Below are 24,248 nucleotides of genomic sequence, written 5' to 3' on the forward strand. Positions count from 1 at the left end.
GTGAGTTCACCCGTTGCTCAACCCATCCGCAAGGTCACAGCTCTCATGACGCAGTCACCTCTCAAGATATGACATGCCAGGAGGCTCAGGGAACAGCTTACTCTCACAACTAGAACTTCAAAAGAAGCAGCTTTCTTCTGAGTGAATATAGCAACGGCACAGTGGAAATCATATGCACTATAGAAAAACTTAAGTGCGTGTGAACACTGTTCTTATCAGCTTTAACACAGGGGTTCAATACGATCTCTAGAAGACATGCCCACCCCATGATGCTGACCATATAAATTGCCTTAGAATTTCTTCTTTTTTCAATTCTATTTTTTCATTTTTTAATGTGTGTGCTTCGTGTGCATGCAATGCCCCTCAAGGCCAGAAGAGGGCATCAAATCCCCTGGAACTAGAGCTGCAGACAGCTGGGAGCCACCACGTGGTTGCTGGATACCCAGCCTGTTTCCTCTGAAAGAGCAGCCTGTACTTTTAACAGCTGACCTATCTCTCCAGCCACAAATTGCCCTAGACCTTCTCAAACAGAATTTTTTAAATTGATACATCTCCCAGATTTTCCGTAGCTTATCTGCATCTCTTTTTGTTTGTTTGTTTTTCTGTTTTGTGATTTATTTCCTGGAAATGGACTTACCTTGCAGAGTTTATGTCATCTTCCTGTGTCTCCCATCTCGGGTTTAACCCACCTGTGTTAACAGCATAGTGTCTGTTCACACTATCTCAATGGCCTACAATGGTAGGTTCTGACCAGGTAGTTAGGCAAGAACTGGAAATCAAAGGTTATCCAGATTAGAAAGAGGTAAAGCTATCTACTTACAGGTGACATGAACTAGAAAATCATAAGAAATCCGTAAAGACAGCCAGGGCTACACAGAAACCCTGTCTGGAAAACCAGCAGCAACAACAAAAGAACTACGTAAAGAAATGCTGGAACTGGCGAGAGAAGGCCACCATTTTCAGGATCCAGGACCCTTGCAGAAACCACCTGTGTCTCCATAAATGTGCTGATTAACAGCCAAATCGAAACAAAGATGCCACTTCTGTTTATAGTAGCATAAAGAAGAATGAAGAGGGTAAAAATGTAGCAAAGATACCCCCCCCCCCCCCAGCATTTGTTCTCTGAGAGGAAGCTGAAACTGGGGAAGGCTTAAAAATGGAAGAGGCACTTGCGGGTGATGGCTTGGACTGAGTATTAAGATGCAGAGTTCTGCACGTTGATCTGGAGATTCGGTTCAGTCCCCTTCAGATTCCAGTCAGTTTCTTCAGAGTGTGACAAAATGATCAGCATGCCTGAGCAGTTTCCCAAGAGGTTAGGAATGGCCAAAACAGTCTTTAATGTCCTCACCTTTGTGTTTGTTGGCAGCTGGGGTTGGACTTGGAAGAGCTGGAGGAGATAGAGGAAGATGCTGGCCTTGGGAATGGCGGCCTGGGGCGGCTGGCAGGTAATCTGTTCTTACATCTCTCTCACCTGTTGGCGTGGTGGAGGCTCACAGGACAAGGCCAAGGTCATGTTAATGCCTGATGCCCATCATCACCATAAATTGGCCTCCCTCAAAGGCCTGGGTAGACACGTTTGGGTCAGATTCTTGGCCATCATTAGACAAAAAGGAAAGTGCACATTCTCTCCCCATCAGGGCTCTTTGTAATTACCGGCTTTGGGTCAGTGGTGCCTAGAAGGGTCCCATAGATCCCCTCCCCCACCACTTTCCAGCTTTGGGAGTTTTGCCCGTGTCCAGTGAGGCTGTGGTTCCAACAGAGTGGCTTGGCTCCTGTTAGAATAGGGCCAAGCTTTGGGCCGTGCTGCTTTCTCTGGCTACATTTGAACACATCCACAGCATTGTTGTCTTCTTTGAGGATTTTACAGACTTTGGGGGACAGAACAAGCTAGGTAATGAACAGAGAAGTTGAAAAATCAGTCTGGCTCTGTGGTGGGGTGAGGGAGGGAGGATATCCAGCTCCAGCCTTTTTGGAAGTTGGCATTTGTGAATTGAGATATGTTCTAACCTGTGCCTGTATATTTTCAAATTTTAACTCAATTCTTTAAGATTTCTAAAGCATCGCGGTTCTTTCAAATAAAACTGTACTTGAATCTACATAAATTACTTGCCCTGCCCACCTCACCCCCTATATTTCACAGCCCCCTCTCAGAGGGTCAGGCCAGGCATGGTGCTGGCTTTGAAAACAAGCCCACTCTTCGGTAATCCCCAGCTACTCTTTACCTAAGCCTTGTACCACGTAGCCCGCACTGTCTTGTCTTGTCCTGGCATCTGTTGATGCAGAGACTGTGTCCTTCCTGGATGCAAGCTCCCATGTTCTTTACAAGCCTTGCAACAGTCTGGCGAACCCATCTAATCTCAGGTGTCCCCTCTCTGCCTTGGCGCCCATTGCATGTTCTTGGATACCAGGCATCTTGTCACCTGCTCTGTATGGCCCGAACCTGAATGGCCTCCTTCTTCCTATCCAGTCTCTTCTTTGACCTGGTGTGAGTCCATGTGGCTTGATTGATCTGTTTTTTCTCCAGAAGAATGAGTCTAGCACGGGAGTCCAGGCCTTGCTCGTTGCTCTCCCTTGCAGGTGTCTGCATTTGGTGAATTAGACATGCATTTTATCTGCTAGTGTTCTCTGGAACACCCTTCCTATTTTCTCTCTTGCTTCCTTTCTCCTTCCTTAGTCCCATCCTCCTCTCCAAAGCTGGTGATACCTTACATATGTCTGACAAGCACTGTAGCCCCAAGATCTACCTCAGCCCCCACTTTTAAAGCTAGAAAGTGCTTTTTGGTCTTTTTGTTTGCTTGTTTGGAGAAGAGGTCTCACTGTGTAGCCTTGACTGGCCTGGAACCCACTATGTAGACTAGACAAGCCTTGAATTCACAGAGATCTACCTTTCTCTGCCCCCTGAATGCTGGGATTAAAGGCATGCACCACCTCCCTAGCCTAACCTTCTTTCTACATTTTTTTTATTCAAAACACTGTTTTTATTTTATCTCTTTCTCAGGAAGTTTCTTAAAATTTTGAAAATTTAACTTTATGTGTATGAATGTTCTACCTGCATTGCATGGATGAATGCACATGGCATGCGTGCCTGGTACCTGCAGAGGGCAGACGAGGGAGGGCATCAGGTCCCTGGAACTGGGGTTAAGGACAGTCGTAAGCCTTCATATGGGTGATAGAAAGTGAACCTGGGTTCTCTGCAAAACCAGCCAGTGCTCTCAACTGCTGAGCCACCCCTCCAGCTCCTCGGGAGGTTTTTAACTAAAACAAAACAAGAGCTCCATTTGGGGACCTGCTGCTACAGCTCACATTGGAACCCTAGAGGCACTGTGGAGGTTGGCTCTTTAGTGTTCTGGGCCATAGGGTGTACATCAGCGGCTCCATTTCTGTGCCTGATTCCCATGGATAGAGTCAGATGTGCCCTGCTGTCAGAGCTGTCAATTTAGAGGACACAAAAGTCAACCTGATCATTTGCAAGCAGGCTGCCAGTGAGGGGACTTAGCCATGATCTCTGGCATTCCTCACTTTTGCCCTGTTTTGGGGTGAGGGGGACTGAAGTGTACCCTTTTGTGAAAACTGAGGTTGCTGTGGTTATCACTGGTTCCCTGACAACTCCCTGGCCAAATCCCAGTGGAACCTTGGTATCCAGCACTGTGAGTTCTGGTGATGAACTGTGATTTTTGGTTGTATTTTTCAGCCTGCTTTCTTGACTCGATGGCTACCCTGGGTCTAGCTGCCTATGGCTATGGAATCCGCTATGAATTTGGGATTTTCAACCAGAAGATTGTCAATGGCTGGCAGGTGAGTGAGCTTAGGTGTCTCCATTGTTTTCCAGTCCCCGTTCACACATGGAAGTGAGTGTGCACTCTTGGAGTTCATCTGGCTGTGCTCCACACTCTCAGGAGAGAGCTAGCCAGTTCTTAGCACAGCACAACAGGAAGCAGCCGGCTCTGGCTAGGTTGAAGCTGTGTGAGTCCTTGGCAAACACCTTTGTGGGGACAGGGAAGTCATGTGGGAGGCCACACAGGTTCGTCTGAGCATCAGAAGACCCTAGACAGGCACACCAACAGTGGTGGCCAGGACACCGTGAGCTGTGTGCCAGTGTCCTGGGATCCTTGTATTTGGGGTGAGGGTATTGTGGCTGGGGTTGAGCCACTGAGACAGTTTGATAACTAGAGAAGCAAAGCCAGGTATGGTAACTTGTGTCTTTAATTCCGGTCCTCCAAGAGGCCAGAGACAGGATTACCATAGATTTGAGTCCAGTCTGGTCCACTTTTTGAGTTCTAGGCCAGCTAGGCCTCCATAGCTAGACCCTGTCTCAAAACAATAGACTTGACTAGAATGAAAGCAGTTATCATAGCTTGGGTTCCCACCCTCTGCCTTCACTCCCAGCACCACTGAGGCAGAGGTTGGATAGCAACAAGTGACAGGCAGGGCTGTGGCCTGTGGCACTCTCTGGTGGAAGGATTGAGGAGAATGACCTGAGAGTGGGCCTGCTGCTGCCTGCATTTGGGCAGGTCGCTGACTTTGGGACTACTCTGCAGGGTTACACCAGCCGTGGTACGGGAAGTTTTCAGTGGCGGACTGGGGACTGCTGCCCTAGGGTCAAAGGCAGGCCTGATCACCATGCGTGGAAGAGTCTTGTTGGGAATAACATGGTGACTGACTCCGTGTTGACTCTGTGTCGCCATCCTGAACACCCTAGAGAGTCTTCTGTGCAGGAGCGGTTAACGAATCCCTGCCCAGAGGAGGCAGCGTCACTGGCTGAGTTCTTGCCTTCCTGCACAAAGCCTCCAAGCTCAATCCCCAGTGCTTTATAAAGTGACCCTGGAGCCTTGGGCAGGGGAAACAAAAGGAGTAGGAGTTCAAGATCACCCTCAGCTACTTACTGAATTTGAGGTCAACACGGGCTATGTGAGACTGTCTCGAAACAAACCTTCAGAGTCACATGTTGGGACCACTTGTTTAATTCAAATGAAAAACACTTATTTGGCTCAAACTTTTCTATTCCCGGTGGGAGTGGGATTTGCATAGTCACTGATCTAGGTGTGGGGAAATAGCTGATTTGAGGATGGGATGTCCAAACAGCAGCATCCTCTAGAGCAGGGGTTCTCTACTGTATTAAAGGCTGTGGCCCTTTAATACAGTTCCTCATGCTGTTGTGCCAGCCAAACATAAAATTATTTCATTGCTACTTCATAATTGTAGTTTTGCTGCTGTTATGAGTGGCAATATAAATATCTGATATGTGAACCCCAAAGGGGTCAATTGACGAGCCACACGTTGAGAACCACTACTGCTCTAGTGAGATGTGTTCGGACATTCCCATGGGGGTACCTCCCAGGCCACAGCTCACCTGGTGCACAGATTTTTGCACTGGTGCAAAGTCACCTGTGACTTTGGGGCTTGCCCTAACTCCCCCTTCACTTCAAATTTCTGTGATGACAGGAGTGTGCCACCATGCCTAACTCTGCACTATGACTGTCCTTTTTTTATCTGAGGTAATTTTTTCCCCAACTTCCATCTGTGTGTGTGTGTGTGGTGTGTGTGCATGTGTGTGTGCATGTTTTTCGGCATATGTGTGTGCATACACGTAGTTCCAACCATCTGGATCTGGGGATTTGAACTCAGCAAGCACTTTAACTGCTGAGCCATCTCCCTGGCCGCCTCCTCTCCTTAGTAGCATCTCTGGAGGTCTAACGTCATTTTTGGCAGGCTCACAGTTGGGAAGCTGGCCTTCCTTACTATCTCCAAAACACTTACCCATTTATCATTGTGACTAGTGTCCGACAGTTGTTAACCCTCTGTCTTCTGTCCTGTGAGTTTGCTTGCTCTAGACGGTTGCTGTAAGTGGAGTCATTCAGTTTGTGGTGTGTGTCTGTCTGTCTGTCTGTCTGTCTGTCTGCCCGTCTTCTTTCACTTCTACCAGCATCTTTTTTCAAGATTCACCCATAGGGCAAGGGTATCAGTCCTTCACTGGAGTGATTTTTAGCATCTTTTTATGTAGTGTCTTTTTCTGAATAGTGTAGGACTCTAGCTTTAGTGTGTGTGGCCTGACTGGGTTGGAACTTTTGACTAGGTGTTTCGGTGCCAGGCACAGGGCGATCTCTGCATTTTGCATGCCCAGGCCAAGAGCTGGGTTGGCTTATTAATATTATCACCTCCATACTGAGAGCTTCCTTCACGGCTGCCCCCCTAGGTTGAGGAAGCTGATGACTGGCTGCGCTACGGGAACCCGTGGGAGAAAGCGCGGCCTGAGTACATGCTGCCTGTGCACTTCTATGGGAGAGTGGAACACACCCCTGATGGAGTCCTGTGGCTGGACACACAGGTATGGCAGCCCCACCCAGGGACACACTGCTGTCGAGAGAGAGGGCTACCCCGAGTGTGGGCCTTTGTTTGTTATCACCTAGACTTCATTTGGGGAGTCAGGGGTCATGCTGCTTCCTTGGAGGACTTAAGGTAAAGCCTAAGAAAGGGATTATTCTTGTACATATATTAATATTTGCACTTTGGCGAGTGTTCTGACAGGTGAGTGTGTTCTGCAGGAGGGAGAAGATAGGAGCATGGGAGCAGACAGGGTCAGAGACTGGGGAGCTAGAGCTGTCCTGCCAGGGAATGGTGGCTGGGCAGGAAGGGGACTTTGCTGACCCAGCCCTACGTGTGCTTTCTTATGGTCAGGTGGTACTTGCCATGCCCTATGACACCCCAGTGCCCGGGTATAAGAACAACACGGTCAACACCATGAGGCTCTGGTCTGCCAAGGCGCCCAATGACTTCAAGCTGAAGGACTGTGAGTTCCCACCGCGGCTCCTATGCGCTTGTCTGTTTAGATGTTTATCCAAACACTGGGCCCTCACCACTCCTGCCCCTATGTTTACACTCTCTGCTGGGGTGGGGTGTCTTGTGAAGTGTGTGACCCTTACAGTGCCCCTGTAAGACGTAGGAGGGTGGACAGGATGCCAGGCCCCAGCCAGCCAGGTCATGTCTCTCAGAAAAGACCGGGGGGGGGGGCAGTTGGTAACGTGCACTGGGAATGAGGCTCTGAGAGAGTGGAGGGGCTGCTCTGTTCTGATGAGCTGATGAGACAAGGATGGCAGGGACACCCTCCCCCCCACAGGAAGCTGCCGGGCAGCTGCAGCAGCCTTCCTTGCAGAGACCCTCAGGCCTGCGCAGAGGCTGCACTGACTGAGCCCTCTCTCCTTAGTCAACGTTGGGGACTACATCGAAGCTGTCCTGGACAGAAACTTGGCTGAGAACATCTCCAGGGTCCTGTATCCCAATGATAACGTAAGTGGCTAGCGTGACTCTCTTTCAAGTGCAGACATGTAAGCTGGAGACCTATGTGTACATGGGGTGGTAGCCGCCATCTTGGCAGCAATGCCTGGACATGTTTACCACATGCCTGTCACATGCAAGGTGGTGGTCACAGCTGGATTCTCTGCTCGCACCTGGGACTAATGTCTGGTGGCTTGCTACTGTCAGAGGAGCCCTGGAAGAGACATAGCTCAGTGAAAGACCCTATTTAGCATGTCCAAGGCCCTGGGCTCAGTCCCCAACACCAAAAGTAAATCACCAGAATTGGCCTATCTTGATTGGTTGTGCACTCTTTAAAAGTGGAATTTTTCTTTTCTCAAAGTAATCTGTGCACGTGGTAGCAGGGGTCAGTGCAGGAGGTCTGTGCACATGGTAGCAGGGGACCATGCAGGAGGTCTGTGCACGTGGTAGCAGGAGACCAGTGCAGGGGGTCTGTGCAGTGCAGGAGGCTGAAACCAAATGCTCCTGGCATTGGAAACTGGTTACATTCCAGGACTTCAGGTGCGGGGTGTCTCCTGATGTCTGAACTGAGAACTGGTTCTGAGTAGCTATGGTACTCCTCATAGCTAGGCTTGACTCTCTCCCTGATAGACCAGATAACGTATAACTAGGTGACCCTGTGCTGAAGGAGTACATGCAGGCCTCGCTGTCAGGCAGACTGGTTTTGACCATGTAATCCTCCATTCTGCCATCTTAAGGAAAGCACCTGACCTGGCCTTCTAGAAGGATAAGCACAGGAGATAGGGGTGAGCGAATGCAGCGCCCCTCCAGCCCATCAGAGTCTTGGGGTTACTGTGTTGGTGTTGGGTGCCACAGCAGTGCTGTTTTGCAGTTCTTCGAGGGGAAGGAGCTGCGGCTGAAGCAGGAGTACTTTGTGGTGGCTGCCACCCTTCAGGACATCATTCGAAGGTTCAAGTCCTCCAGGTTCGGCTGCCGGGACCCAGTGAGAACCAGTTTCGAGACGTTCCCAGACAAGGTCTGTAAAAGGATTCATTGTCACAGGCATGGGTCATCCTCAGGCTTCTGAGATTTCTTCCTTGTGTTGGGGAGGGGCAGGAAGAAGATAGCAGTGTGCCCTGAGTCTCAGGGTCTCTTCCAAAGGCAGTGCAGCCCTGGTGCATAGGAGAGGAAGGGAGGTCACTGGGAAAGGCTCCCGATGCATGTGACAGCCTCATGGTAACAATCCTAAACAAAGCTGTCCCATCTGAGTGAGGGGAAAGTGGCCTGAAGTCCCTTCTCCACCTGCTCAGAGCATAGCTGCTCTAGGGACATGTCTGTCCACAGGTTGCAGCTACGTGAGGGGACACTTGACCGCAGGTCACAGGTACCTGCCAGGCCAGCAGCACCCTCCTGGCTCCTCTAAGTTCTTGGGCTCCCCAGAGTGCATTCTTAGGCTGGTTCTTTCCCACCCTGGTTCACCACTTCCGGTGCTAAGGGTGAGACAACTGAACAGCACCCTCCTAAACTCTAGGTAGCCATCCAGCTGAATGATACCCACCCCGCCCTCTCCATTCCTGAACTCATGCGGATCCTGGTGGATGTGGAGAAGGTAGACTGGGATAAGGTGAGTGTGAGAAGGGAAAGGCCGTGTCCTGCTTGGACTGGGGTTGGGTAACAGCATCCTTGGTTGTTTATTGACTGAGCTAGTCCCAGGAAGTAGGACCTTTTTCTTAGCCTCAGGAGATTTGGGAATTCGCCATTGAGAGTGTCAAGGCCCTGGAGAGAGGGTCTGGCTCCAGGAGATGGATGCCCTGAGGGAGAGATGCACCGTGGGGCCAGGGTGACAGAAGAGGTCTAGGGCAGAGACCCTAGGGGTCTTGTAAACGTCTCCCCTACTTAAAGTTTGGCCAATATGGCCGTTCATGCCTTAATCCCAGCACCTGGGAGGCAGAGGCAGATGGATCTTGATGAATATGAGGTCAACCTGGTCTACATAGTGAGTTCCTAGGCAGCCTGGGATACATAGTGATACACTGTTTCAACAACACAGCAAAACAACTGAGAAGTATTAAACTTTCAGAACTATAGTAGTTGACTGTGGTGGTACCTACCTATCATTGAGCGCTCAGGAAGTTGAAGCAGGAAGGTAGTAAGTTCAAACCCAGCCTGGGCTACGTAGTGAGGAAGAAGTCAGAAAGTCTGCAGTGTTCGTATTTGAGGACTGCCTAGAGGCTCAGTTTCCTTGGTCCTCACCTTTGGTACAGCAGCATCTTCTGACTGAGCTTTAACTAAATCACCAGAAGACCATAAGGCAGTTTTCAGACACCAGAGCCCCTCTCTGACCTGACGGTCTACACTCCCCTGGAGACTCTACCCTGGGGGGCAGGCCACATGGTAAGCAGTGTCCCCCTGCACTGCGGGTGTCACAGACAGTTTAAAGGAAACTAGCAGAAAATTGCTCCATTGTCTTAGTTCACTGACCACAGAGCTATTACAAAGGAGAAATTCAAAGGTAATTGTCAGGGAGTAGGTTCAGGAAATGGGTCTGTCGTATGTATTTGTGTGTGTGGGATGTGAAAGCCGAGTGGTCGGTGTGTCCGTGTGGTGACTAGCCTGGGCTGATTGCATGCCTGGGGTGCGGAGAGCAGGGATGGGATGAGGGCCTTCCCTCATGGCTCCAGTGTGTCCCTGTGACATCTGCTGTTCTCGATGGGTAGGCCTGGGAGATCACCAAGAAAACCTGCGCGTACACCAACCACACCGTGCTGCCGGAGGCCTTGGAGCGCTGGCCAGTGTCCATGTTTGAGAAGCTGCTACCCCGGCACCTGGACATCATCTACGCCATCAACCAGAGGCACCTGGATGTGAGCGTGGGTGGGGGGAAGGATTGGACAACACACGACAGCTCCACCACACTGGCCTCATCCTGTTTGGCAGAGGAGGAGCTATTTTACTTTTGAGGACTAAGGACTGTCCCTGACAGAGGTCCTACTTGACCTGTGAGACCCCTGTTCTGTATTACCCACAGAGAGGATGGTGGTACATGAGTAGCAGAATCTCTGGTTTGGACTAATTGTCCTGCCTTTGCATGTGTGTAGTACCGGGGATGAATCCAGGTCCTTGCGGTTGCTGTGTTACCATTCATTCTGTCACTGGGCCGTATCCCAGCCTTTTTGTGACTTCTTCAGCCTTTTGGGGAAAGCACAGCTGTCACCCTAATGAAAGTATAGCTTAATGCTGCTCGGGTCAACAGGGGCCATGGCCTAGCTCTCCCGTCGTGAACTGGAATACACTCTCCCACACCATTGGTGTCCCGACTGTCTCAGAATGAGCTCTGTTGGTCCCAGGGCCTCCTCTGAATGCAATGTGCAATTCAGGGCACAGCATCTGCGATGGGTTTGGGTGAAGACGCCGGGATAAGTGGCTAGTTTCAAGGGAACGGGTGTTCAGGGCTGGACGGCGCAGCTACTTGATTGGCGGCAGTGGCCCCTCCTGCAGGCATGGTGGCTGCTCCAGGGCGCTGGGGAGCACCTCAACTGCTGTGGGACGTTCAGCCTATCTCTGACATGTGTTCTTGGCTCCAGCACGTGGCCGCCCTGTTTCCGGGGGATGTGGACCGCTTGAGGAGGATGTCTGTGATCGAGGAGGGGGACTGCAAGAGAATCAACATGGCACACCTGTGTGTGATTGGGTCCCATGCCGTGAACGGGGTGGCGAGGATTCACTCCGAGATTGTGAAGCAGTCTGTGTGAGTGAGGGGCTCTTCACCAAGCCTGGGGGGGGGGGAGAGCTCATCTTTGATCTCCAGCCCAACTTGGATTTGCCCACTACACACACCATGACCAAGGTGTGGCATATAGCCACTGGGTCACTTTTGGACATGACGAAGGTGCCCAAAGCCCCCATCACATCACGTCTCAGTAGTTCACAGGAAGTGACTTGGTGACATTGCAGAGGAATCTTTCCTTGCTGCCAGTAGTCGCTCCTCCTGTGCTCCTGCCTTCTTGAAGCGGCTGGTTAGGGCATCTGCTGCTGTCGGGTAATGTGGATGCCCCACATGGGGCTGAGTGTGTGGGTCCAGCCGACGAGGAGGTGGGGAGTGCGATGCAACAGAAATTTCTTCCCCCCACTCTTTCACCAGCGTGCTGAATACCTACCACAGTGGCCAGTCTAGCAGCACCGCGGATAAAGGGCCCTTAGCCATATCAGCCCATGTGGAAGCCCTCCTGTGTCCTGGGGCTCGGCCCAGCCCTTTGTGTATTCCTCCCAACACCCAGCTTCTGAGCTGGTGTCTTCTCAGCCCTGTAGCCTGCTCAGTCTACCACTCTCATGACCTTGACTGTTCATTGTAGATCTGTATGGAGACAGCCAGGTCCTAACACCTAGGACATGATAGTCACACAAGCTGCAGCCATTATGGTGGTTGTCACTTGCTGCTTCTGTGTGGCTGTTCCAGCTTGCAGTGGCAGCACATTCTCCTAGTGCTTTAGAAAGTCAAGCAGCTGACAGTTCCGGTCTCACCCGGTTTATACCAGCCTTTGTGACAAGTCCCTGCTTTCTGTGTTCACAGGTTTAAGGACTTTTATGAACTAGAGCCAGAGAAGTTCCAGAACAAGACCAATGGGATCACACCCCGACGGTGGCTGTTACTGTGCAACCCGGGGCTGGCGGACATCATCGTGGAGGTGAGTCCTGGCCACACTCTGTGTCCTGGGAGATACCAGGCCGAAGTCAGAAAAGGAGCGGTGGGCCCAATCAGACGCTGAGGCTGACCCCCGAGAAGCTCACCAGGCTTCTCTCAGAGTGGCTGTTGAACTGCTAGGGCTATTCCTTTCATGTCCAGCAGTGGCCCTGGCACATGGGCAGCAGAGACCCCACAGCACACCATGATGGCCCAGCTCTGGCTATGCGCCAGCTCAAAAGCTAGCCTGGGCTTCAGGAAGGCCTGGGATGTAGCTGAGCGGCAGCCACCAGCCTGAGAGGACCAGCTGAGGCTGTACCTCATCACAGCTTTCATGTGTGAGCCCCTGTACTGCAGTCAGGACTGCAGAGGATGCGGGAGGCCTTTCTTGAGGGGCACAGTGCCCTGAGCCTGGAAAAGACAGTCCACTTGGAACTGTGGGGGTGGGGTGCAGGGGGTTCTCTGGGGACAGATCTGGTACAGTAGCCATGTCCCCAAGGGGTCTGGAAGCCAGTGCGGTGTCCATACAGCTCCAGGCCTCTTGTGGGGAGAGGCTGGGAGGGCCCCTTGTGGGGGGCACACAGCAGGAAGACTCCTAATGGGATGTGTTGGAAATGATTGTTGCTATGGTAATGAGAAGACAGCCTCTTTGTTCATGGTGGTGGAGGTTGGGAGGCAAAATTGTTCTGCTGGCCCCAGGCATCACCTGTGATAGGGTGTCTCACGCAGGAGCTACCTGGAAGTGGCTGGCGAGGCTTGTGAGTTTGTTGTGTCCTAGTGGCATGAGAGGGGGTGGCATGAGGGCCCAGAGGCCAGGCGGATACAAGGAAAGTAGGTGAAGGGTGGCAGATGGAGGGACACGCTTCATGATGGCTGAGGCATTGGTGAGGAGAACTCGTGTCCTATTAACCAGAGAATCGGGGAAGGCTTCCTGACCGATCTGAGCCAACTGAAGAAGCTGCTGTCACTGGTGGATGACGAGGCCTTCATCAGAGACATAGCCAAGATCAAGCAGGTAGGCGTCCATGGCTTGCAGTCTGCCTCCTTTGTGCTCAGCACCTGGGACTTGGGTAGGCACCCAGGAGCCAGGGTCAGGACCCATTTATCTTCAGGGTCATGGAGCAAGTGGGCAAATGCAGCCCTGCCACGTGAACCTTCACCTCACACTGCTCCTCCATCAAGTGGAGATGCCTCTGGAAGTCACTGCCAGGGGGCATTCCAGTTTCTTCCGGGAGAGCTGAGGTTGTGGCCTCTAGTAGACCCTGGCTGGGTCACAGGCACCTCCAGTTCAACAAGAACTAGGAAAGTCCCTCTGTGGTGGCATCTAACAGGGGTGTTGGTATCAGCATTTGGGGCAGCAGAAAGTTGTGCCTTGGGTACCTAACCATGGTAGCGCTGAGTTTCCAAGGCCCTCCCGCCAGCCACTTGTCACCACTGCACCTCACTCCCAGCAACCCTCTTGCTTTTTGTGCCTGCAGAACACACTTGTGGTTCACTTTTCTCTGCATAGCTCCCAGGTTTGTACTTGTCCCCAGTGTCTCATTTATTTGTGTGGCCAGCACATCTGTCTTCATTGTAATCCATATTTCCCTGCTCCCCGCTCTCTGCTAATGCAGTCTCTGACCCCAGCTCCCGTCTCTAAGCCCCCATGCTGGGTTCTGGAGAGACATCTTGGGTCAGGTGGAAAGTGAGAGAGCCATGGGCCTGGGAGAGCTTGCAGGCAGTCCCCGTGCCTGTAGAGCCAGCATCTTCCGTTTCTCAGGAAAACAAGCTGAAGTTCTCTGCCCTGCTTGAGAAGGAGTACAAGGTGAAGATCAACCCGGCTTCCATGTTTGACGTGCACGTGAAGAGGATCCATGAGTACAAGCGGCAGCTGCTCAACTGCCTGCACATCATCACCCTGTACAACCGTGAGTCCCAGGGCCCCACTGCTACCACGGCCTCCCTTCCTCTAGAGCCCAGGAGGCCCAGGACTCGATCCTCAACCCCTGCCTTTTGTACGTGTGTGTGTGTGTGTGTGTGTGTGTGTGTGTGTGTGTGTGCATGCGAGATATGACAAGTTCCTTTTGAGCCACAGCTGGGTTTGGGTTTTCTAAGAGCTCGGTGTTGGAGCCTGAGGTTGGGAAACCTCAGGACTGAAACACAAGGCCTATAGTTGTTTTGTTTGTTTTGCTTTTTTTTTTTTTTTTTTTTTTTTTTTTTTGTGGAGGCCAAAAATGGTCTGTACAGGTAGAGCTTTGAAGAGTTCCCAGGCAAGGTCTTACACTCATTTTAGTTTTTGTTTTAAGTTTATTATTTCTCTAATGAATTTTTTAAAAAATTTTCTATGGTTTATTTAACTTTATTTCATGTGCATTGGTGTGAAGGTGTCAGATTTTTCAGACAGTTGTGAACTGCCATGTGGGTGCTGGGAATTGAACCCAGGTCCTCAGGAAGAACAGTCAGTGCTCTTAATCGCTGAGCCATCTCTCCAGCCCTTCTCTAATGAATTTTGTCTTGTTTGGAAAGACTGTACTTATTAGAGCCGCTATGTGGGTGCTGAGAACCCAGGTCCCTCTGTAGAAGCAGCAAGTGCTGTTGACTGCTGAGCCGTCTTTCCAGCCCTGCTCTCTGGTCTCTTCATCATGTAAATAGCTCTGTCTTTGCTGTGTCTTGGTGCTTGAGCCTGCAGACGGCTGCTTCCTAGAGCTGGGGAAGAGCTGGATGCCCAGGAGGATGCTGTAGGAGGTTCCTCTGCCAGGGCAGTTTTCTGCCTGTCCTCCTGGGTCTGAGCCATGTTTGCTTAGCACATGGTCCTTAGCCTTGTGGGTGGTCCAGCGGAGGACTGGCCCACCCTGAATCAGAGCCTGTTAGATTTCTGAGACCCTGCCGTCTTCCACCACCTGTTGTCCTTGATGGGAGTTACTAAGTAACTGAAGTTTGCTTGGTGTCTACTTCAGTAGTTTTGGTGAAGATGTCTTTTGTGGTTTGTTTGTTTTTGTTTTGTTTTAAAAGAAGAGAAAGGATCTTGCTATATTGTTGCCCAGGATGGCCCTGAACTCCTGTACTTAAAAAAAAAAGAAAAATCCTTTCTCAGTGCTTTAAATGTCTGGCCTGCAGGCGTGGCCACCTGCCTAGCCTCCTTTTTTACTGTTTTTCTTGATGTTATTCTGCCTGATTCCCCGAAGTGGGGGGTTTAGAAGTAAAATAGCCATGTTCCCACAGAACTGAAGGTAACCCCACTCCTTAGCTTTGCCTACTGAATGGCTGTGGGGGTTCCTGTTGTCGACACCTTCACCCTGACTGAAATGTGTAAATGGATGGGTATGAACCGGCCACTGTGGCTCGGTCCTCTGACCAGATCTCCGCAGGAAAGCCTCAGGTGCAAGCCTCTCAGCCACGAAGTGACCTCTGTGGCAAAGTCCTTGAGAGAATCAGCTTCCAAGGGGGAAAGGCTGTTCCAGCTCACGGTTGGGCTCATGGTTTCAGGCTTTGGTCCCTGGGCTCAGGAGTAGCACAGTATCTCACAGTGGGAACACACAAAGAGGCCTGCTAACTTCCTGACCTCAAGGAGACAGGAGAAGGCCTCTCAGTGTTCCCTCCAAGGGCATACCTCTTGTGGTCTAACTTCTTCCCCAAGCCTCACCAGGCTCCAGCACTTCCCATGACAGTGCATGCTGGTGACTAGGCCTTTGGCACAGGGGCCTTTGGGGGACATTTCCAAATGATTGCATACACAAGCCATACACAGGCAGTGGGGAGACTTTCACACTTCAAAGGCTGATGGTACCAGACCACAATCCTGAGGTCACCTCCTTTCTCAGTATCATCAAAATGATGTGTCTACGATGTGTTTTAAGGACTGGTGAGGTGGCCCAGCAAAGAAAAGCATTTCTGCAGAAGCCTGAAGCCCGATTCCATCCCTAGCTGTAAAAGAGGACCAGCCCCACCTGTGGAGAGCAGCACACGCCCACCCGCGCTCACACACACTGTGCACATAATAATAATAGCAAAATAGCAAAAAAGAAAAATAGGTTTTGAGAACACAGTGCATGTCTCATACACTTTGACTCCTCATGACCACAGGCAAACAGCTCCTGGGTTGAATTTTTTGGGAACATGTGGGTGGCTTTCCTCAAGTTCAGGATACTGCATCGTTTGTTGGCAGGGGTCATGGGTAGCCTTCTTCACCGGCCTGGTGTGCCTGGGCAAAGTCTAGGGGAGGCCTTGTTCCTCTTAGCGACAAGTTCCCACGGAGGTATTCACAGCTGTGTATGTCCTAGGTGAGGACACACAGCCTGATGAATGTGCCTCTCACTAGGTCTCCCTGGGGAGCTGAGCAGGGACCATCTGGTAACTTTGCCTCTTCTGTTTGCCCTCCAGGAATAAAGAAGGATCCAGCCAAGGCCTTTGTGCCCAGGACTGTTATGATCGGAGGCAAGGTGAGGTAACTTCCTCCTCATTCCTTGTCTTGATGCTTCCCTGGAAGCAGATGTGTTCCTGACCTGTCTCTGGGTAGCCGGCCTGCTCAGAAAGCAGGTGCACTGTGCATGCCCGCAGCACCTTGCCATGAGGAGCCAGGCTGGGGCAGGGAGCCTTGGACACAATTAACAGACTATGCAGGAAGTGGAGTCAAGCCTCCTGGCCTCACTCAGAGGTGTTAGGGGATCCCCAGCCCCACACTCCCACTCCCCACCCCAGCCCTGCAACATCCTTTCTCTGCCTCCAAGATTTCACAGTGCAGTGGTGGTCATGACTATTTCATCTGCCACACGTGAGGGTTAGCATGGTTTGAGTTGATTTAATCACTGTGACACATTCTAGGGGTAGCAGGCATGCTTGTCACTTACTTGTGCTCAGCTGATAGCTGGGTCTTGTCAGAGGATATGAGCTGTTGGGGTACAATTTCTTTCTGAGAGACTGCCCTGGGACAGCCTCGCATGGCCGTCCACGGACAGCATTCCTGCTGTTCCTGGCATTCCATGGCTGGAGTGAGGCAGACGTAGGTGCTGCCCTTGGCCACAAGGCCATTCTCTCCTCTGATGTTAGGGTCTGGAGGGTCAGGCTCAGCATCCGAGTGCCTCGCCTTGTTTGGTCTCTGCCCACGCTCATCGCCTGGTATTTTGGAAGCAAATTTGGATCTGATACTATTTTGATAGGATTTTATTTAGTATGTACAAGGCCAAAGCAATATGGACTTTTAGGAAGATGAAAGTAATACAATGAATAAACTTAAGCCTAGAGGAAATCCAGAAGGACTGCAGAACATCCTGCTCCAGCGCTGCCGAGTCCAGATCATGTACTTTATGCTGTGCCTGCACATCTTCACAAGAGATGTTCTCTGAAACCACAGGATGCTTTAGATTCTCAGCATCACTGTGTGATCAGACACCCAACACACTGGACAGGGGTTCTTCCACACCAATAAATTCCGACCCACTCTGGCACCACTACCCACTTTTTCTTACTGAAGTTGCAATATTTTCTCTTTTGAGTTGGGAGTTCTGATTATGTCGCCTAACCTGGCTCCAGAGTCATCTTCCTCCGCTCTGGAGTGGCTGGCACTACAAGCAGGCATCACCATGCCCAGCTAAAGTCACACTAACTTTTCTTTGCAGTGCTCGGGACGGGCCTAGGGCTTGCCACATGTTAGGAGAGCATTCTACCACTGGGCCCTATGTTTACGATTTCAGCTAAGACTTCAAGTAAAGACCCAGAATTGAGATTGGTCCCTTAATTTTTCTTACATCTGTGGGCTTTCTTTCTGTGAGTTTGTTTTGGTTTTGGATTTTGGTTTTTCAAGACAAGATCTTTCTGTGTAGTTCTGGCTGTCCTGGAACTCATTCTGTAGACCAAGCTGGCCTTGAACTCACAGAAATCTACCTACCTCTGCCTCCCAAATCCTGAGATTAAAGGCATGTGAAACCACCACCTAAATTCCTTCTGTGTTTTTTTTTTATTTTAATTTTCAGTATATTTGTTACATTTTTCTCCTGAGGGTAGCCTTTTCTGAATATATCCTTCCTGGTACATTCTAGTATATTCCTTTGTTTTTGTATTTTTTTTTTTTTTTTTTTTTGTAAATTAATAGGTCTAGAGGTCTTCGTTTCTTTTATCTTGTAGTTTCTTTTTGTTTTGCTTTGTTATTTCAAGGCAGAGTCTCACTATGTGGCCCTAGCTGTCCTGGAACTATATAGAGCAGGCCGGCCTTGAACTTACAGAAACCCAACTGCTCCTGCCTCCCAAGTGCTGGGACTAAAGGCGTGCACCACTCTGCCCAGCTGCATCTTATAGTTTCTAAAACACTGACCAGAGTCAGAAAATCAAATTCAAGGCTGGCAAATCCACAAGTGAGGTGACATGTGGGGTCAGTGGAAGTCAAGACAGGCAGGCAAAGCTAAGCTCCTCCCTCTCACCACCACCAGAGGGCCACTGTGGTGTGATCTCCATGGTCTGCAGTCTACTAGCCAATCCAGCACAGGTTTCCATGGCCCACAAGTGGCCCACTACCTTACATGCCCGAGAGCCAGTAATGCTACCAAGTGCTCCATGGACCCTCCTTGTGCTAAAGTCCCCTAACCTCACCTTCCTCTTTCCAGGCAGCTCCTGGTTACCACATGGCTAAGATGATCATCAAGCTGGTCACATCCATTGGAGATGTTGTCAATCATGATCCAGTTGTGGGCGACAGGCTCAAAGTGATCTTCCTGGAGAACTATCGGGTGTCCTTAGCTGAGAAAGGTAGTTCTGAAACTCCTTGCCTGGCTTCTGCTTGGGCTGGGTGGGGGATTGGCCATGCTGACCAGGGCTGTTCTGCTCTGGACACAGAGGCTCTGCCAGGGCGACACTGTGTTTCTCTAGTGTCTGAGAACCTTTGCCTGTCATAGAAAGAACTGCTATCGTTCTTGCCACCCGGACCTCTTCACACCTTTCTGGATCTCACTGTTCCTCCCTCCTCATCCTCCCTCAGCTTTGCCCGATGCTCTTGGGTCTCTCTTGGCAGCAGACTGTGACTCCCCTGACCTCCCAGAACCTTCTACCTCTCCTCTCCTCCTTCCCTGTTCACCAACACCAGCCCCTGCCACCTTCCCTTCCCCTGCTTCTTGAAGCCTGTCCTCTTCATCTCTCTTCCTTCCACACTCCTCGGTGCTCATTCATCATGGGGCAGCACTGTTGTCTTTCTTCCTGAGGGCACCTCATAGCATGCCTGGAGAGTTTGTCCTGGGGCCGTCCACTTGGGCTGCGCTTATCCTACAACCAGCTCTTGTAGACCAGGCTGGCCTCAAATCACAGAGATCCACCTATCTCTGCCTCCCAAGTGCTGGGATTAAAGGTGTGCGCCACCACCTCCCAGCTGGAAATATGTTTTTTAATTGGATGGTGAGGAGTCTGAGCCTGGGCTTCCCATTCCCTTTCTGCACTGAGGTCAGACGCCCGCTGGTCCCGCTGCATAATGCTGCTTTCCGGACCATAGCTGGAAGCCCTGGAGCCCGAGCTCAGACTGCTCCACGGTCTGGTCCTTGGTCTAGCTATTGCTGCCACGCTCCTGTTGCTGCCACCTCTATTGGGTACACCTGATGCTTAAGGTTCCTTGGTGGGTTCAGGGAACTGGGTTCCACCCAGGTGTTGGCTGGGAACCCTGGTGGAGCTGATCACCAAACCATCTTGTGCCCTTTCTGCTGCCTGGAACTCTGTCCACCTTTACTTTTGAGACCATCTGGCTCTAGCTCACCTACAGAACTGGCCACAGGGCACCAGTCTGGGCTTCAGGCAGGGTCTGACCCCATTTTCTCTTTGACTTGCTAGGAGACATACAGCTATCATCAGCTGGAATGTGGGGCCTGGGGGGCTGTAGATAACTGATCCTGGGCCTTTCCCCCTTTAAGGCTCTGGTGTTGGCTGAATTGAGTGACTGCCACCAAGTAGCATCAGCAGCTCTGGCTTCAGTTGTAGATGCTAAGATGAAGTTTCCAGCCAGGTTAGGACCTGGGGCAGTGACCCAGCCCCAAGGATATCACTTCTAGCCTGCTACCTCCCAAGCACAAGGAGCCTGAGTGTGGAAGAGGCTGTGGTACTTGGCTGCCTGTGTGTGCCCAGTGCACATGAATTAACTAACTCCCACGCTGTGAACCTCAAGTTTGGACCCAGTATTGTCCGCCATCTGGTTCTGCAGGATCTAAGTTCTTCTCGGGCTAATCAGGAGTGTTTTATATTGAATAAGATACCAGTGTCCAGAGGAAGAAGTATCTGCAATGTCAGGAAACCAGGACCCAGTCCTTCCACTGGACTTAATTGGCATGGTTCCTGGAAAATCCCAGAACTGGCTGTCAAGATAGGTCAGCAGTTACGAGACATTGCCTGCTCTTCCACAGGATCCAAGTTTGGTTCCTAGCACCCAAGTGGTGGCTCACAACCATTTTAACTCTAGTTCAGGGGATCGAAAGTCTTCAGGCTTCTCTGAGCACCAGGCATGATTTAGTACATACATATGCATAGGAAAAACACACATACACAATTTTTAAAAATTATAAGAAAAATTCCAGGACAGAAATCCCGTGTCACTGTGGGGCTTCTCGGGGATCTCCATCTTAGATCCTCTGCCTTGTCTGACCTGGTTCAGAGAAGAATGGAAAATTCAGGTGGCTGCTTTGGGTCCATCTCCTTGTTTGGTGGTGAGCTCGGCGGTTTCAGGACTGATTCCCATCCTAGGATCACTCTCCATGGAGACGGGCTGAGCTGCCACCCTGTCTGTATCTGTCCCTCCCTCCCTGCAGTGATCCCAGCTGCTGACCTGTCGCAGCAGATCTCCACTGCGGGCACTGAAGCCTCAGGCACTGGCAACATGAAGTTCATGCTCAATGGGGCTCTCACCATTGGCACCATGGACGGCGCTAACGTGGAGATGGCTGAGGAGGCAGGGGAGGAGAACCTCTTCATCTTTGGGATGCGGGTGGAGGATGTTGAGGCCCTGGACCAGAAAGGGTATGTGACCCTTCCCCTGCTGTTGGGGTATGTGGCAGCTCTAGGGAAGGGCTTGTGAAAGGGAGCTGATCGGAAGCTGAGGCAGGGCAAGGACCGGGGAGTAAGTGCTCATTAAGTCCATTCATAAGCACAAAACATGAGGTCCCAAGGAGGCTGATGGGTTAGGAATCTGGCTGCCCCTTTTTGTCCCCATGACAAGCATCTTCCCATCAGCTGAAGCCCTGGCTACGGGTTTCCTCCTAGAGGGGCATACCGCTCAGGGCCAGACAGAGCACAGTCCACAGACCTTTTCATTTTTAAGTGGAATGCAGAAATATCGCAAACAGTACAGAGAGCTCCTGTCTCCCACTCTTCCAGCTTCCCGCAGTTTACAGCACAGCCTCCCAGTGGCATGTTCATTATTAAAGTCCACGTTGCACTGCCATTTCCTGCTCTTGGCAGCTGTGATCATCATCTATTCCCACTTCTGATCTAAAAACACCCCCTTTTTTCCTGACCTTGACATTGATGAGGAATCCTGGCCCCAAGGCAGTCTAGTCCTTATTGCTTTCCAAAGCTCCTGGGGAGTCACTGTGGTCAAACTGTCCTCGTCTCCCCAAAAGCTCATGTGTTTCTCTCAGCTCTTCATGTGTCCTCTCAGGCTTCCTGGTGAGCCACAGCTAGCTTTATGTCATCTTGTCTGGCTTTTTCTTCATTCTGCGGGTCAGCTAGTGACCCTCTTGGGCATCATGTCTCTCAGAGTGTCCTTTGATCTTTTTCAGAGCCCAGGGCAGGATTTTTTTGGAGGGGTATGCTTGTGGTGGGCTCTGTATTCTCTAGCAGAAAGATAAAGGGAGGCTTGTTGTATAATACACATATCCTGGAGACATTTCTCTGAACAATGAAGGAAGCAGGGGTCGATTTTGTCTAACAAGCTGCTTCTGAAGGGAACCACATATAGGCAGTAGCTGATGCCATTGGTCACCAGGGTTGCCACAGGGTAGAGTCTGTGTCAAGCATAAGCTGGTCCCACCACCTGACTTGGAGGCTGTTTGCCTGGGGTGCCCAGTGCTAAGTGAGCTTATCTCATGTAGGTACAATGCCAGAGAATTCTATGAGCGCCTGCCAGAGCTGAGACAGGCTGTTGATCAGATCAGCAGCGGCTTCTTTTCTCCCAAAGATCCAGACTGCTTCAAGGATGTGGTCAACATGCTGATGTACCATGACAGGTAGGACACAAATCCTATTACTTCTGCTTTCCAAGTTGGCCACCCACTCCCCACCACTGAGACAATTGGATTCACCTGGTAGGCTAAAACCTCCATGTTATGAGGAGTGTAAGACCTGTGTTTGTATGATCTCCCCTCTCCACCTCAGCTTAGGAGACCTTACCCTAGCCAGTCATAGCCAAACCAGGGCCACAGAATGTAGTGGCATCTAGTGGCACCTTGGGGACCCTGGTTCATGGGTGGTGGCCAACAGAACCACCGTGTCCAGAAGGGGAGCTGTGTCCCTGGTGAAATTACCTGGCGCAAGTGAGAAGGAAACATGGAACACGCAACAAACCTAATGCTAAGGAGTTTATTGGGGGGGAAGTGTACAGGCCTGGGGAAGGTCAGTGTGGAGAGAGAGAGGGAGGGAGAGAGAGAGAGAGAGAGAGAGAGAGAGAGAGAGAGAGATCTGAAGATGGCGCCTCCAGCTTTTAAGGACTGCCTAGCGCATGCAAGGGGGGGGGGTGGCGTGGTTACATCATATGCAGATGACAGCGCTCACACATGCCCGCAAGGGCTCACGCAGCTGCATCATACATAGGTCATGCAACCATGCTGCATATGGGTCACACAGGATCCTTTAAGATTTCCAGGATGCCTAAGGGCCCTGGAACCCAGAAGTGTCAGCCACGTTGTGTGGCTGAATCTTTACACCTGGGCTGTTGCAGAGGGTGCTCAGGAGTGCAGGCAGTACAGCCTAGAGCTTGCAGAGTGGTGGTGTCGGAGGCACAAAATACCACTTGGACAAAAATACCACTTACCAAGGTAGGGGCATGGGGATTAGAAAAATAGTAAAGAGAACAGATGCAAGTGAAAATAATAAAACAGAAAACACAGGATAGTACTGGGAGGGAGCTCCAGTGAATACTGAAATTCCTGTGTTCAATTTTCCATACACTTTTATACCCCAGTACAATGGGGAAGAAGACAAAAGACTGCTTTAACAAGATACAAAGGACAACTAGAACAGTTACTTTGAGCCAACCCGCCATTAGCATTCTGTTTGGGCAGTGAGCCCACCCTAGACCAAGTGTCCTGAAGGCAGCCACTCCCAAGGTCAAACCTCCGATTTCAAAAGAGGGAGCAGAAGTCTGCTGGACTTTCCTGACCTTTGGTCAGGGTGGAGTAGATCTACGTGTGACCAAGCAACTACACCCTAGGTCAAGATGTGTAATCACACTTGTCAACAACTTTGAACAAGCTAAAACTCTCTGACCTTTAGACAAGATGGAAATACTCACATTTTTGGGCCTCCACATGGTGGGAGGGAGGGTATGGATCTGTGGCAAGTGTTAGTCTACAAGGACATTCCGTGGTTAAAATGGAATCAACTTGCTGCATTGCAAACTTGTTAATGTACTCAGTATTTTGTTGAGGTATATCATTTATACCTGGTATGGAGCCTAGTTACATAGCCAAGTCTGCAAAGACGTTGGTGCCTCAGGGTAGGGCTTACCTCACTGGTAAAAGCTGAATCTAGTATTACCATCTCCACTTGCAGTGGCCTCTAATTAACTTGTTTTTGTTCTTTGAAGACTGTACCACGCATTGGCTTCAGTTAGACTAGATCATGGCTCTACCCATGTGTCCAGCATGGAGTGGGACCCTGCAGGGGCCTGTGATGAAGGAGGGGCTTTCTAAATAGTGAACCATGCCTCTAGCTTGCAGGTAAAATAAAATACACTATGGGCTTGCTGCTGAGTGTGCAGTTGCCTCTTGGCGTGTTCATTTCTAACACCTGGCTTGGAAGTGACTTAAAAGAAACATTGGGTTGAAACCAGACTTCCAAAAAAGCACCCCCAGAGAAGCCTGTGGCCACATGGACCTGCTGCATTTTGGCACCCCCAAGCAGAACAGTCTCTGTCTTGGCACCCCAACAGAACTGGGTAGACGTGAAAGGCATGGCCTAGGCTATTCCTGATCTGGCTGGAAGACTGTCTTCTGGGATGTTCCAGGCAGGGCTCCTCACCTGCTGCACCTGCTGCCCTGACCCAGCCTACTCTTACTTTCAGGTTCAAGGTGTTTGCCGACTATGAAGCCTACATACAGTGCCAGGCCCAGGTGGACCACCTATATAGGGTAAGGCTCGTGGGTCATCAAGACGG

At 50.8% G+C, this 24,248-nt stretch overlaps 1 protein-coding gene across 1 annotated transcript in view; it reads left to right on the top strand.

Moving 5' to 3' along the window:
- The window catches only part of Pygb (glycogen phosphorylase B), a 43,197-nt gene that overhangs the window by 16,836 nt on the left and 2,113 nt on the right, over nt 1-24,248 (top strand). Inside the window, exons 3-19 of the mRNA XM_050132070.1 lie at nt 1,367-1,445; nt 3,692-3,795; nt 6,194-6,325; nt 6,676-6,787; nt 7,202-7,284; nt 8,144-8,287; nt 8,783-8,875; nt 9,969-10,115; nt 10,836-10,999; nt 11,822-11,936; nt 12,846-12,947; nt 13,695-13,842; nt 16,295-16,353; nt 18,511-18,652; nt 20,686-20,893; nt 21,967-22,101; nt 24,156-24,222. Coding sequence (XP_049988027.1) covers nt 1,367-1,445; nt 3,692-3,795; nt 6,194-6,325; nt 6,676-6,787; nt 7,202-7,284; nt 8,144-8,287; nt 8,783-8,875; nt 9,969-10,115; nt 10,836-10,999; nt 11,822-11,936; nt 12,846-12,947; nt 13,695-13,842; nt 16,295-16,353; nt 18,511-18,652; nt 20,686-20,893; nt 21,967-22,101; nt 24,156-24,222 — 2,034 coding nt within the window. The remainder of the gene's footprint in view (nt 1-1,366; nt 1,446-3,691; nt 3,796-6,193; nt 6,326-6,675; nt 6,788-7,201; nt 7,285-8,143; nt 8,288-8,782; nt 8,876-9,968; nt 10,116-10,835; nt 11,000-11,821; nt 11,937-12,845; nt 12,948-13,694; nt 13,843-16,294; nt 16,354-18,510; nt 18,653-20,685; nt 20,894-21,966; nt 22,102-24,155; nt 24,223-24,248) is intronic.

The sequence above is a fragment of the Alexandromys fortis genome, unplaced genomic scaffold, assembly GCF_014885135.2.
Source record: "Alexandromys fortis isolate MF-2015 unplaced genomic scaffold, M_Fortis_MF-2015_v1.1 scaffold_402, whole genome shotgun sequence".
Classification (NCBI taxonomy): Eukaryota; Metazoa; Chordata; class Mammalia; order Rodentia; family Cricetidae; genus Alexandromys; species Alexandromys fortis.